Source organism: Oncorhynchus tshawytscha, linkage group LG33 (assembly GCF_018296145.1).
Source record: "Oncorhynchus tshawytscha isolate Ot180627B linkage group LG33, Otsh_v2.0, whole genome shotgun sequence".
NCBI classification, from domain to species: domain Eukaryota; kingdom Metazoa; phylum Chordata; class Actinopteri; order Salmoniformes; family Salmonidae; genus Oncorhynchus; species Oncorhynchus tshawytscha.
Window position 1 is genome coordinate 39,652,335 of NC_056461.1, and position 15,775 is coordinate 39,668,109.

Consider the following 15,775-nt stretch of genomic DNA (forward strand, 5'->3'; position numbering starts at 1 on the left):
TTGGTTCCCCGACTTCCTAGTTAATTACAGTTACATGATTAAGTTAGTTTAATCACGTAATAATAATTACAGAGAATTGATATAAATAAGTCTTCAGTTTAATGATGCCAAAGACACGACAACTGGTATGGAAACTGCTCGGCATCTGACTGTAAGGCGCTGGAGAGTACGGCCCAGTACATCACTGAAGCTTCATGACATCCAGGACCTATATACTAGCTGGTGTCAGAAGAAGGCCCAACAAATTGTCAACGACTTCAGTCACCTAAGTCATAGACTTTTTTTCTCTGCTACCGCATGGCAAGCGGTACCGAAACTGCAAGTCTAGGACCAAAAGTCTCCCAAGCCATAAGACTGATGAACAATTCATCAAATGGCCTCCCGGACTATTTACATTGACCCCTCTCCCCCCTTTGTTTTTACACTGCTACTGTTGCTTGCTGTTTATTATCTATGCATAGTTACTTTACAAATGACCTCGACTAACCTGTACCACCGCACATTGACTCGGTACCGTTCAAATCAAATCACATTTCATTTGTCACATGCCCCGAATACAACAGTGAAATGCTTACTTCCAAGCCCTTAACCAACAATGCAGTTTTTAGAAAATCCCTAAAATAAGTAAGAGATGAGAATAACAAATAATTAAGAGCAGCAGCAAATAACAATAGCGGGGCTCTATACAGGGGGTACCAGTACAGAGTCAATGTGGAGGCTATATACAGGGGGTACCAGTACAGAGTCAATGTGGAGGCTATATACAGGGGTACCAGTACAGAGTCAATGTGGAGGCTATATACAGTGGGTACCAGTACAGAGTCAATGTGGAGGCTATATACAGGGGGTACCAGTACAGAGTCAATGTGGAGACTATATACAGGGGTACCAGTACAGAGTCAATGTGGAGGCTATATACAGTGGGTACCAGTACAGAGTCAATGTGGAGGCTATATACAGGGGTACCAGTACAGAGTCAATGTGGAGACTATATACAGGGGGTACCAGTACAGAGTCAATGTGGAGGCTATATACAGGGGGTACCAGTACAGAGTCAATGTGGAGGCTATATACAGGGGGTACCAGTACAGAGTCAATGTGGAGGCTATATACAGGGGTACCAGTACAGAGTCAATGTGGAGGCTATATACAGGGGGTACCAGTACAGAGTCAATGTGGAGGCTATATACAGGGGTACCAGTACAGAGTCAATGTGGAGGCTATATACAGGGGTACCAGTACAGAGTCAATGTGGAGGCTATATACAGGGGTACCGGTACAGAGTCAATGTGGAGGCTATATACAGGGGATACCGGTACTGAGTCAATGTGGAGGCTATATACAGAAGGTACCAGTACAGAGTCAATGTGGAGACTATATACAGGGGGTACCGGTACAGAGTCAATGTGGAGGCTATATACAGGGGGTACCAGTACAGAGTCAATGTGGAGGCTATATACAGGGGGTACCAGTACAGAGTCAATGTGGAGGCTATATACAGGGGGTACCAGTACAGAGTCAATGTGGAGGCTATATACAGGGGTACCAGTACAGAGTCAATGTGGAGGCTATATACAGGGGGTACCAGTACAGAGTCAATGTGGAGGCTATATACAGGGGGTACCAGTACAGAGTCAATGTGGAGGCTATATACAGGGGGTACCGGTACAGAGTCAATGTGGAGGCTATATACAGGGGGTACCAGTACAGAGTCAATGTGGAGGCTATATACAGGGGTACCAGTACAGAGTCAATGTGGAGGCTATATACAGGGGTACCGGTACAGAGTCAATGTGGAGGCTATATACAGGGGGTACCAGTACAGAGTCAATGTGGAGGCTATATACAGGGGTACCGGTACAGAGTCAATGTGGAGGCTATATACAGGGGGTACCGGTACAGAGTCAATGTGGAGGCTATATACAGGGGTACCGGTACAGAGTCAATGTGGAGGCTATATACAGGGGGTACCAGTACAGAGTCAATGTGGAGGCTATATACAGGGGGTACCGGTACAGAGTCAATGTGGAGGCTATATACAGGGGTACCGGTACAGAGTCAATGTGGAGGCTATATACAGGGGTACCGGTACAGAGTCAATGTGGAGGCTATATACAGGGGTACCAGTACAGAGTCAATGTGGAGGCTATATACAGGGGGTACCAGTACAGAGTCAATGTGGAGGCTATATACAGGGGGTACCAGTACAGAGTCAATGTGGAGGCTATATACAGGGGTACCAGTACAGAGTCAATGTGGAGGCTATATACAGGGGGTACCGGTACAGAGTCAATGTGGAGGCTATATACAGGGTGTTACGGTACAGAGTCAATGTGGAGGCTATATACAGGGGGTACCGGTACAGAGTCAATGTGGAGGCTATATACAGGAGGTACCAGTACAGAGTCAATGTGGAGGCTATATACAGGGGGTACCAGTACAGAGTCAATGTGGAGGCTATATACAGGGGGTACCAGTACAGAGTCAATGTGGAGGCTATATACAGGGGGTACCAGTACAGAGTCAATGTGGAGGCTATATACAGGGGGTACCAGTACAGAGTCAATGTGGAGGCTATATACAGGGGTACCAGTACAGAGTCAATGTGGAGGCTATATACAGGGGGTACCGGTACAGAGTCAATGTGGAGGCTATATACAGGGGGTACCAGTACAGAGTCAATGTGGAGGCTATATACAGGGGTACCAGTACAGAGTCAATGTGGAGGCTATATACAGGGGGTACCGGTACAGAGTCAATGTGGAGGCTATATACAGGGGGTACCAGTACAGAGTCAATGTGGAGGCTATATACAGGGGGTACCAGTACAGAGTCAATGTGGAGGCTATAAACAGGGGGTACCAGTACAGAGTCAATGTGGAGGATATATACAGGGGGTACCAGTACAGAGTCAATGTGGAGGCTATATACAGGGGGTATCGGTCCAGTGTCAATGTGCGGAGGCACCAGTGTTGAGGTAATTTAGGTAATTATGTTCACGTAGGTAGAGTTATTAAAGTGGTTATGCATAGATAATAACAGAGAGTAGCAGCAGCGTGGGGGGGGACAATGCAAATAGTCTGGGTAGCCATTTGATTAGCTGTTTAGGAGTCTTATGGCTTGGGGATAGAAGCTGTTTAGAAGACTCTAGGACCTAGACTTGGCGCTCCAATACCACTTGCCGTGCTGTAGCAGAGAGAACAATCTATGACTAGGGTGGCTGGAGCCTTTGACAATTTTTAGGGCCTTCCTCTGACACCAGTCCTGGATGGTAGGAAGCTTGGCCCCGGTGATGTACTGGGCCATACGCACTACCCTCTCCAGTGCCTTGCGGTCGGAGGTCGAGCAGTTGACAAACCAGGCAGTGATGCAGCCCGTCAGGATGCTCTCGTTGGGGCAGCTATAAAACCTTTTGAGGATCTCAGGACCCATGCCAAATCTTTTCAGTCTCCTGGGGGGGAATAGGTTTTGTTGTGCCCTCTTCACGACTGTGTGTGTGCTTGGACATGTTAGTTTGTTGGTGATGTGGACTCCAAGGAACTCCAAGGAAACTCTCATCCTACTCCACTACAGCCTCGTCGATGAGAATGGGTGCGTGCTTCGTCCTTTTCCTGTAGTCCACAATCATCTCCTTTGTCTTGATCACATTGAGGGAGAGGTTGTTGTCCTTGCACCACACAGTGTCTGACCTTCTTCCTATAGGTTTTCTCATCACTGTTGTGTCATCAGCAAATGTAATGATGGTGTTGGAGTCGTGCCTGGCCATGCAGTCATGAGTGAACAGGGTCCCAGGGTCCTTAGCTTAGTGATGAGCTTTAGAGAGCACTATGGTGTTAAACGCTGAACTGTAGTCAATGAATAGCATTCTCACATAGGTGTTCCTTTTGTCCAGGTGGGAAAAGGCAGTGTTAAGTGCATTAGAGTTTGCATCATCTGTGGATCTGTTGGGGCGGTATGCAAATTGGAGTGGGTCTAGGTTTTCTGGGATAATGGTGTTGATCTGAGCCATGACCAGACTTTCAAAGCATTTCATGGTTACAGACGTGAGTGCTACGGGTCGGTAGTCATTTAGGCAGGTTACCTTAGTGTTCTTGGGTACAGGAACTATGGTGGTCTGCTTGAAATATGTTGGTATTACAGACTCAGACAGGGAGAGGTTGAAAATATCAGTGAAGACACTTTCCAGTTGGTCAGCGCATCCTCGGAGTACACGTCCCGGTAATCCTTCTGGCCCTGTGGCCTTGTGAATTTTGACCAGTTTAAAGGTCTTACTCACATCGGCTGCAGAGAGCATGATCACACAATTGTCCGGAACAGCTGATGCTCTCATGCATGTTTCAGTGTTACTTGCCTCGAAGCGAGCAAAGAAGTGATTTAGCTCGTCTGGTAGCCTCGTGTCACTGGGCAGCTCTTGGCTGTGCTTCCCTTTGTAGTCTGTAACAGTTTGTTAGCCCTGCCACATCCGACGAGCATCGGAGCCAGTGCTATATCATACTATATGATTCAATCTTAGTCCTGTATTAATGCTTTGCCTGTTTGACAGTTCGTCAGTTACCCCCTGTATATAGCCTCGTTAATTGTTATGTAAATATCTTGCGTTACTTATTTGATATTATTATACTTTTAGTTCACTTAGTAAATATTTTTTTAACTCTACTTCTTGAACTGCATTGTTGTTTAAGGGCTTGTAAGTAAGCATTTCACGTTAAGGTCTACACCTGATGTATTTGGCACATCTGACAAATAAAATTTGATCAAATTTTATTTTAGCACTTGGTGACCTATAGCAGCACCCTAATAGAAGAGGCTTCAGATGAGGCAGGTGTACCTGTGTAACGGATGTGAAACGGCTAGCTTAGTTAGCGGTGGTACACGCTAAATAGCGTTTCAATCGGTGACGTCACTTGCTCTGAGACCTTGAAGTAGTGGTTCCCCTTGCTCTGCAAGGGCCGCTGCTTTTGTGGAGCGATGGGTAACGATGTTACGTGGGTGACTGTTGTTGATGTGTGCAGAGGGTCCCTGGTTCGCGCCCGGGTATGGGCGAGGGGACGGTCTAAAGTTATACTGTTACACCTGCAACCACAGCACTTCTACTTAATTTGTCCTGAGATCCTCTCTGAGCTTTACAGGAATATGGCTCTGGATATACACAACAACACCTCTTTACTTATCTCTCTCTCTCCTCTCTTCCTCTTTCAGGTTGTGGTGGTGTAGGTGTCCTCCTTGTCCTATGTGGGTGGTTGGAGCTCTCCTCTCCCTGTCCCAGAGACTGTATCTGCTACACCTCTCCCAGCACTGTGTCCTGTCAGGCCCATAACTTTCTGTCTGTCCCAGAGGAGATCCCAGCCCAGAGCGAGAGGGTCTTCCTGCAGGTAAGAGCAGATTACTCAGCCTCCTGTCGTCCAGAAAATTAAAAGCCTTTGTATTTTTAAAATTTTTTTATGCAAATGTATTTAGTTATAGTTTATAAAACTGTTAAATAATTTGATAACATGAATATTTTAAAGTTGGTTTTGTAGCTTAATTGAGTGCCTTGAACTTATTTTTGGAATAGTTTTGTCCGGAGCCATATATTTAGATACTGAGTATTGTTTTCATTCTAGTCATTAATTTACATAGCATTATTTAAATATTCCCCATGTAATGGTAATAATACACATTGTATTATGTTAGATAGCGCATTGATTCCGCCTGCACTGATCTGTCTTGTATCTCGCAAAGGGTCATGGTGATAGATCAAAGAAGTCCGGCTACAACGTGCTGTCTAAAATGAGAAAATATTACCTAGGTGACATTGTCTGTCTAACCCATTTCTGCCTCAAAAATGGTCTGAATTTATCTAAGCTAAAACAATACGTGTCAATAATGTTGATGTTTTTGTCGTGAGGACGTTTTGTGATTCACAGAGCAGTATTTCTGTTTGACAACAGGCACGAAAGCTAACATAACATGTGTCCAATATTAGTTTGCTAGCTGAGCCAGTCACTGAAAGGATGCTGCTAACCAACCAGCTACCTACTTAGTGCTGCACACACAATATTGGATGCTTCCTACAAAAGTTAGCTAGCAAACTACTAGTAGTGCTAAAGCTAAAAAATTTTGTTTTAATGAAGCAGCTGTTTAGCCACGAGTCATTGTAGTAGCCTCACTGAGGATTTATACTATACAAGCAGCACTCGACAAGCCACGCTAGTCTCACCCTCATGTGGGTGCTAACAAGCTAGCAAACAAGCTAAGTAGTGCTACGTATCAACAGCCATTGTTAGCCAATCCAGTACTGGTTCGAAGCTATGGTGAGCTTCGATTGGTCACATGTGTCACGATATCGCATTCAGCTTTCTTCAAATTTAGTCCCACCCTGTTCAACTTCTCTCACTTTCCTTCCATTGAAAGTTGAATGGCTTTTGATATTTCACTATGCGATGCCTTCCTAGTAGAAACGGGTCATCAGGTTACTCAGCTGACCCAATGATGCAAAGATACAAGTTAGTGATGGCTGAGAAACATGCTGACTTGCGGACTGAATATCTGATAACAGTCCACTCTGGTTTTGTCTAATAATAACAACTTCCAATGTTCCAATCAGTCAATACCAGTTTCCAAAGAGCACCTGATCTGCCACACCCAGACCCTAAGCACCCTTTGTTATTCTCTTTCCTTCCTCCATTCTTCCAGAACAACAAGATCCAGCGTCTCCTGCGAGGCCACTTCAGCCCCACCACGGCCATGCTGTGGCTTTACTCCAACAACATCTCCTATATCCAGGCCTCCACCTTTCACGGCTTTGCCCGCCTGGAGGAGCTGGACCTGGGGGACAACCGTCACCTGAGGGCCCTGGCTTCAGATACCTTCCAGGGGCTAGGCCGGTTACACGCCCTGCACCTCTACCACTGTGGTCTTCTCAGCCTGCCATCTGGGATATTCGAGGGGCTCAGCAGCCTGCAGTACCTCTATCTACAGGTAGGGGAATAGAATAGAAATTGTAGTTATATTAAATAACTAGCTACACACATCATGGGTACAGTGAGAAGCCAGCATGTGTAGGCAACAATAATGTGGTGAACACAAGCCTCCCTGATCTCACATCCTTCTCACAGAGTTGTATATTTGACTTATAGGCCTACAGATATTAGATCTTAATTTGACCAGTTTCGTTGCAGGAGTAAGATAATCCTGCAGCAGGAGTCTTTGATTATTCACAAAAAAGTGATTTCTAATGGAACATTTGTTTTGATAGGCTACAGTAGAGTATACTTTAGGTGTGAGATCTAGTGATAGAAAGATAACTGCGGGTTTTCAGTCAATTTATGTTACTACTAGTGAACTTTCGATTTTCCAGCCTATTCTAAAATTTATTAAATAGGTTCCTTTTTCCACGCATCAATCTACACACAATACCCCATAATGACAAAGCAAAAACAAGTATTCAGACCCTTTACTCAGTACTTTGTTGAAACACCTTTGGCATCGATCACAGCTTTGAGTCTTCTTGGGTATGATGCTACAAGCTTGGCACACCTGTATTTGGGGAGTTTCTCTCATTCTTCTCTGCAGATCCTCTCAAGCTCTGTAAGGTTGGATGGGGAGCGATGCTGCACAGCTATTTTCAGGTCTCTCCAGAGATGTTCGATAAGGTTCAAGTCCAGACTCTTGCTGGGCCACTCAAGGACATTCAGAGGCTTGTCACGAAGCCACTCATGCGTTGTCTTGGCAGTGTGCTTAGAGTTGTTGTCCTATTGGAAGGCGAACCTTAGCCAAAGTCTGAGGTCCTGAGTGCTCTGGAGCAGGTTTTCATCAAGGGTTTCTCTGTACTTTGCTCCGTTCATCTTTCCCTCAATCCTGACTAGTCTTCCAGTCTCTGCAATTGAAAAACATCCCCACAGCATGATGCTGCCACCACCATGCTTCACCGTAGGGATGGTGCCAGGTTTCCTCCAGACAGGACGTTTGGTGTTCAGGCCAAAGAGTTTAATCTTGGTTTCATCAGACCAGAGAATCTTATTTCTCATAGTCTGAGAGTCCTTTGGGTGCCTTTTGGGAAACTCCAAGCGAGAGATGGTTGTGCAGAGATGGTTGTCCTTCTTGAAGGTTCTCCCATCTCCACAGAGGAAGTCTGGAGCTTTTTCAGAATGACCATCGAGTTCTTGGTTATCTCCCTGACGAAGGCCCTTCTCCAATGACTGCTCAGTGTGGCCGGGCAGCCAGCTCTAGGAAGAGTCTTGGTGGTTCCAAAATTCTTCCATTGAAGAAGGATGGAGGCCACTGTGTTCTTGGGGACCTCCAATGCTGCTGAACTGTTTTGGTTCCCTTCCCCAGATCTGTGCCTTGACACAATCCTGTCTTGGAGCTCTACGGCCAATTCCTTTAACCTCATGGCTTTGTTTTTACGCTAACATGCACTGTCAAGTGTGGGACCTTAAATAGACAGGTGTGCCTTTCCAAATCATGTCCAAACAATTGAATTTACCACAGATGGACTCCAATCAAGTTGTAGAAACATCTCAAGGATGATCGATGGAAACAGGATGCACCTGAGCTCAATTTCGAGTCTCACAGCAAAGGGTCTGAATACTTATGTAACGAAGGTATTTCTGTTTTTGCTTTTAATACATTTTGAAAAATGTATAAAACCCTATTTTTGCATTGTTATTACGGGGTATTGTGTGTAGATTGATAAGGGGGGGGTGTAATCCATTTTAGAATATGGCTGTAACATAACAAAATGTGGACAATGTCAAGGGGTCTGAATACTTTCCGAATGCACCGTACAGTATATCTCCCAACTTCTCTCTTCCTCCATCTCTCTCCTTCATTATCTGCCCCTCTCCCTCTATCCACTCTCCCCCCTCTCCTCCCCCTCCCCAGGACAACCAGTTGGAGTTCCTGGAGGATGATCTGTTTGTTGACCTGCTGAACCTCAGCCACCTCTTCCTCCATGGCAACAGGCTATGGTCTCTCCACCAGAACACCTTCAGGTGAGACACCTTTTTGATCGATTGATTTAGCAGTGCTACATCTCCCAAAAGATCACCCTATGGATTGACTGCTGTCCCTCCAGGGGTCTGGGGGTGCTGGACCGTCTCTTGCTGCACCAGAACCGTCTGCAGTGGGTCCACCGTCTGGCCTTCCACGACCTGCATCGCCTCACCACCCTCTACCTGTTCAACAACTCTCTGACTGAGCTGTCTGGGGCCTGCCTGGCTCTGTTGCCTGCTCTAGAGTACCTCAGACTCAACGACAACCTTTGGGAGTGTGACTGCAAGGTCGGGACACAGTTCAAACACATCTCAAAACACACCTTCAAAACACAAACCTCAAAACACACCTTCAAAAGACAAACCTCAAAACACACCTTCAAAAGACAAACCTCAAAACACACCTTCAAAACACACCTTCAAAAGACAAACCTCAAAACACACCTTCAAAACACACCTTCAAAAGACAAACCTCAAAACACACCTTCAAAACACACCTTCAAAAGACAAACCTCAAAACACACCCTCAAAACACAAAGCTCAAAACATACCTTCAAAACACACCTTCAAAAGACAAACCTCAAAACACACCTTCAAAACACACCTTCAAAAAACACACCTCCAACACCACACACCTCTTTCAGCTAGCCTACCGCTCAAGCCAAATGTTCATTTAGGCCCGGTTTCACACTTCACATTTAAAGGTGATTTTCAATTGAGCTGAGTGTGATCTCTGAACAGAAAAACATTGCCTTGAAACGGTGCATTATTACCAATGCTCGACAACACGCCTCGGATTGAATCCCGAACTAAGTGAACATTTTATTGACATCAGTGCATGACTAAGCAAAATTTGACTGAAGGCGAAGCTAGGATTTTCTCCAAAGGTGCACTGCACTATTAACAATGTGCCTATGAATCCCAGGATTAATGCAATGTGTCCTTGGGAGTTATGAAAGGCATCTCATATCAATGTATTACTATTCTTATCATCCAGGCCCTGCCGCTGTGGGATTGGCTGCGAAGGTTCCGGGGCTCCACGTCGTCTCTGGGTTGCGTCTCTCCTCCAGAGCTTCAGGGCCGGGACCTGAAGGAGCTGAGGAAAGACGAACTACCCAGCTGTTCAGCAGGAGAAGAAACCCAGGGAAGAGGTGTCATAGGCGGGGAGGCCGAGCTGGGGGAGTCCCTGAAGAAAGAGGAGGACCATCGACTCCATCACAGGAACCACAGGCACCGCCATAACCACCACCAGCACCCACACCTCCCACACGGGGATCAGCACAACGGGGACCTGTCCCCCTCGCCCCTACCCCTGCCCAGGCCGCCCAAGGGGAGCCGCAGGAACTGTACCCGCAACAGGGGGCGTAAGGGAAAGGGAGGGGTTCAGGGGGGCTTGAATGAGGTGCAGACACTGAGAGAGGGGGAGGAGAAGGACAACGCCCCTGGAGGGGGTAAACATGACCCGTCTGCCCCCACTCGCAGGAGGAACAAGTGTGTCCCTAGGACTTCAGTTGGACCGCCCAGCGGGGTCAAGAGAGCCAATAGTAATGCAGCGTCCCACTCCGCTGGGACTTTTGTCTGTGTCCTATTGGCTGGGCTGCTGTCACTCACTGCTGTGATCCTCCTCTGAGACTGAAAGGAGGGTGTTTTATATCAACCCCTACAATACAGTACACACTCCTCTGAATGTCAGACCCACTCTGGCTCCTGCACTGAGGTGCGTGTGTGTGTGTGTGTGTGTGTGTGTGTGTGTGTGTGTGTGTGTGTGTGTGTGTGTGTGTGTGTGTGTGTGTGTGTGTGTGTGTGTGTGTTTAAATGTACTCTGTGTACCTGTAACATATGGCAGGGAAGTTCTTTGGGAGTCATAACTGAAACGTAACAGGTTATCTGTCACTATGATGTCATAAGGGGGAGTAACAGTCTGTCACATCCAGAGTTCTGATTGTGTGGTTGATCAAATGAACTGATGATTTAAGAAAACACCTACTGCTACAGCCATATCACCTGAAAGGATACCTCAGCACAGACATATGATAAGATGACCCTGACACAGGTTGTTGCCAAACTGTAAAAACATCCTTAAAAACACAAATCCACTGGCTTCTGTAATCCTGTGTTTGTAACCCATGTAAGTACAGTGTGGTTTGTGTGAACAGTCTCCATGTCTGTCTTCCCACTTTAAAACAAGCCAGAAAGAGGAGAGTGAGAATGATGGAAGGAGTATATGGAACCCTAGCTGTCCAATGAAGGGTTGAGAGAGTGGAAAAACTTCTGCTTTAGATGCAGTCCTCACTCTGGAGATTTCTGAACTAAATGATGGACCTGAAAGACTGAAAATGAAACACTCTGATTCTACTGAACTGCTGCTATGTCTGAGGAGAGAGAGCTTTGGAACTCCCCTTGTCATTCTGGAACCTTCAATGTTCTGAAACCTTCATGGTTCTGGAACCTTTTTCAATGTTCTGAAACCTTCATGGTTCTGGAGTCTTCTTCAGGATTTGGAACACACAAAAACATGTAATGGAGAGGTGATACAGGGACAGAGGTGACTTGAGGACTGGAGAGGTAATAACACCTTCCCAGCCGAGCACAGTCCTACACTCGGGGCTCCATTCAATCCGTCCAGCTGAAATTCAGCGCTATATTTCGATTTAAGTTTAAAGGCAATGTTAATGCATTTATGGAGACTGCATTCATGGTAAACACTGCATATGTTGTCTCAATCAGAAATGTCTTTACATTTCAAGCGTGCTATAGCGCTGAACTTCAGCGATACAGATTGAATTGAGACATCACCTACAGTACCTAGCTGTCCCCACACTGACTGACCTCCCCTGTAGTAGTGTACCACAACCCTGGTCCTGGGAGATACAACCCTTGTCCTGGAGAGCTACAACCCTGGTCCTGGGGAGATACAACCCTGGTCCTGGGGAGATACAACCCTGGTCCTGGAGAGCTACAACCCTGATCCTGGGGAGATACAACCCTGGTCCTGGGGAGATACAACCCTGATCCTGGGGAGATACAACTCTGGTCCTGGGGAGATACAACCCTGGTCCAGGGAGATACAACTCTGGTCCTGGGGAGATACAACCCTGATCCTGGGGAGATACAACCCTGGTCCTGGGGAGATACAACCCTGGTCCTGGGGAGATACAACCCTGGTCCTGGGGAGATACAAATGGTATAGGTCTTTGTTCTAGCCCAGCACAAACAAACCTAATTAAACTAATCCTGTATTTCTCAATCTATTCCTGAGGGACTAACAGGGAGTGCCTGGAATGAAACTGTACACCCCCTGCTGAGAGTCTGAGACTTGGGTTGGTGGCGGCTGCAGGAGATATATTTGTACAGCTGTGAAACCTTGAGATGATGCTGTAAAATGTGTCCTTTCGTTCAAGTGAGGTTGAATTTTGTAACCACATAGAAACTGGCACAGTCATGTCTGTCTGTCTGTCTGTCTGTCTGTCTGTCTGTCTGTCTGTCTGTCTGTCTGTCTGTCTGTCTGTCTGTCTGTCTGTCTGTCTGTCTGTCTGTCTGTCTGTCTGTCTGTCTGTCTGTCTGTCCCTCAACACTCCCTCCCTCTGTCCCACCAACACTCCCTCCCTCTGTCCCACCAACACTCCCTCCCTCTGTCCCATCAACACTCCCTCCCTCTGTCCCACCAACACTCCCTCCCTCTGTCCCATCAACACTCCCTCCCTCTGTCCCATCAACATTCCCTCTGTCCCATCAACACTCCCTCCCTCTGTCCCATCAACACTCCCTCCCTCTGTCCCATCAACACTCCCTCCCTCTGTCCCATCAACACTCCCTCCCTCTGTCCCATCAACACTCCCTCCTCTGTCCCATCAACACTCCCTCCCTCTGTCCCATCAACACTCCCTCCCCCCCTCTGTCCCACCAACACTCCTCTGTCCCTCCCTCTGTCCCATCAACACTCCTCTGTCCCACCCTCCCTCCCTCTGTCCCACCACTCCCTCCCTCTGTCCCATCAACACTCCCTCTGTCCCACCAACCTCCCTCTGTCCCATCAACACTCCTTCCCTCTGTCCCACCAACACTCCTTCTGTCCCTCCCTCCCTCTGTCCCATCAACACTCCTTCCCTCTGTCCCATCAACACTCCCTGTCCCTCCCTCTGTCCCACTCCATCTGTCCCTCCCTCCCTCTGTCCCATCAACACTCCCTCTGTCCCTCCCTCTGTCCCTCCAACACTCCCTCTGTCCCATCAACACTCCCTCCCTCTGTCCCATCAACACTCCCTCTGTCCCATCAACACTCCCTCTGTCCCATCAACACTCCCTCCCTCTGTCCCACCAACACTCCCTCTTCCCTCTGTCCCACCAACACTCCCCTCTGTCCCATCAACACTCCCTCTGTCCCATCAACATTCCCTCTGTCCCACCAACACTCCCTCTGTCCCATCAACACTCCCTCTGTCCCATCAACACTCCCTCCTCTGTCCCATCAACACTCCCTCCCTCTGTCCCATCAACACTCCCTCCCTGTGTCCCATCAACACTCCCTCCCTCTGTCCCATCAACACTCCCTCCCTCTGTCCCATCAACACTCCCTCCCTCTGTCCCATCAACACTCCCTCCCTCTGTCCCATCAACACTCCCTCCCTCTGTCCCATCAACACTCCCTCCCTCTGTCCCATCAACACTCCCTCTGTCCCCCTCCCTCTGTCCCATCAACACTCCCTCCCTCTGTCCCATCAACACTCCTTCCCTCTGTCCCACCAACACTCCCTCTGTCCCACCAACAGTCCCTCTGTCCCACCAACACTCCCTCCCTCTGTCCCATCAACACTCCCTCCCTCTGTCCCATCAACACTCCCTCCCTCTGTCCCATCAACACTCCCTCCCTCTGTCCCATCAACACTGCCTCCCTCTGTCCCATCAACACTCCTTCCCTCTGTCCCATCAACACTCCTTCTGTCCCACCAACACTCCCTCCCTCTGTCCCATCAACACTCCCTCCCTCTGTCCCACCAACACTCCCTCTGTCCCACCAACACTCCCTCTGTCCCACCAACACTCCCTCTGTCCCACCAACACTCCCTCCCTCTGTCCCACCAACACTCCCTCTGTCCCACCAACACTCCCTCTGTCCCACCAACACTCCCTCTGTCCCACCAACACTCCTTCCCTCTGTCCCACCAACACTCCCTCTGTCCCTCCAACACTCCCTCTGTCCCACCAACACTCCTTCCCTCTGTCCCACCAACACTCCCTCTGTCCCACCAACACTCCCTCTGTCCCTCCAACACTCCCTCTGTCCCACCAACACTCCCTCTGTCCCACCAACACTCCCTCTGTCCCACCAACACTCCCTCTGTCCCTCCAACACTCCTTCTGCCCCACCAACACTCCCTCTGTCCCTCCAACACTCCCTCTGTCCCACCAACACTCCCTCTGTCCCACCAACACTCCCTCCCTCTGTCCCACCAACACTCCCTCTGTCCCACCAACACTCCCTCTGTCCCACCAACACTCCCTCTGTCCCACCAATACTCCCTCTGTCCCACCAACATTCCCTCTGTCCCACCAACACTCCCTCTGTCCCATCAACACTCCCTCTGTCCCATCAAAACTCCCTCACTCTGTCCCACCAACACTCCCTCCCTCTGTCCCATCAACACTCCCTCCCTCTGTCCCATCAACACTCCCTCCCTCTGTCCCATCAACACTCCCTCCCTCTGTCCCATCAACACTCCCTCCCTCTGTCCCATCAACACTCCCTCCCTCTGTCCCATCAACACTCCCTCCCTCTGTCCCATCAACACTCCCTCCCTCTGTCCCATCAACACTCCCTCTGTCCCATCAACACTCCCTCTGTCCCATCAACTCCTTCCCTCTGTCCCACCAACACTCCTTCCCTCTGTCCCACCAACACTCCCTCTGTCCCACCAACACTCCTCCCTCTGTCCCATCAACACTCCCTCCCTCTGTCCCATCAACACTCCCTCCCTCTGTCCCATCAACACTCCCTCCCTCTGTCCCATCAACACTCCCTCCCTGTGTCCCATCAACACTCCCTCCCTCTGTCCCATCAACACTCCCTCCCTCTGTCCCATCAACACTCCCTCCCTGTGTCCCATCAACACTCCCTCCCTCTGTCCCATCAACACTCCCTCCCTCTGTCCCACCAACACTCCCTCTGTCCCACCAACAGTCCCTCTGTCCCACCAACACTCCCTCTGTCCCACCAACAGTCCCTCTGTCCCACCAACACTCCCTCTGTCCCACCAACACTCCCTCCCTCTGTCCCACCAACACTCCCTCTGTCCCACCAACACTCCTTCCCTCTGTCCCACCAACACTCCTTCTGTCCCTCCAACACTCCCTCTGTCCCACCAACACTCCTTCCCTCTGTCCCACCAACACTCCCTCTGTCCCACCAACACTCCCTCTGTCCCTCCAACACTCCCTCTGTCCCTCCAACACTCCCTCTGTCCCACCAACACTCCCTCTGTCCCACCAACACTCCCTCTGTCCCTCCAACACTCCCTCTGTCCCTCCAACACTCCCTCTGTCCCACCAACACTCCCTCTGTCCCACCAACACTCCCTCTGTCCCACCAACACTCCCTCTGTCCCTCCAACACTCCTTCCCTCTGTCCCACCAACACTCCCTCTGTCCCTCCAACACTCCCTCTGTCCCTCCAACACTCCCTCTGTCCCAACAACACTCCTCTGTCCCACTGTCCTCTGTCCCACCAACACTCCCTCTGTCCCCAACACTCCCTCTGTCCCACCAACACTCCCTCTGTCCCACCAACACTCCCTCTGTCCCAC

The 15,775-nt window shown here is 48.9% G+C and overlaps 1 protein-coding gene across 1 annotated transcript in view; it reads left to right on the forward strand.

Moving 5' to 3' along the window:
* The window catches only part of LOC112230698 (reticulon-4 receptor-like 1), a 201,666-nt gene extending 189,182 nt beyond the window's left edge, over positions 1-12,484 (forward strand). The window contains exons 2-6 of the mRNA XM_042311523.1: positions 5,200-5,372; positions 6,676-6,960; positions 8,866-8,975; positions 9,059-9,263; positions 9,973-12,484. Of these exons, the coding sequence (XP_042167457.1) occupies positions 5,200-5,372; positions 6,676-6,960; positions 8,866-8,975; positions 9,059-9,263; positions 9,973-10,605 (1,406 nt within the window). The 3' untranslated portion in view covers positions 10,606-12,484. The remainder of the gene's footprint in view (positions 1-5,199; positions 5,373-6,675; positions 6,961-8,865; positions 8,976-9,058; positions 9,264-9,972) is intronic.
* The last annotated feature ends 3,291 nt before the right edge of the window (positions 12,485-15,775 follow it).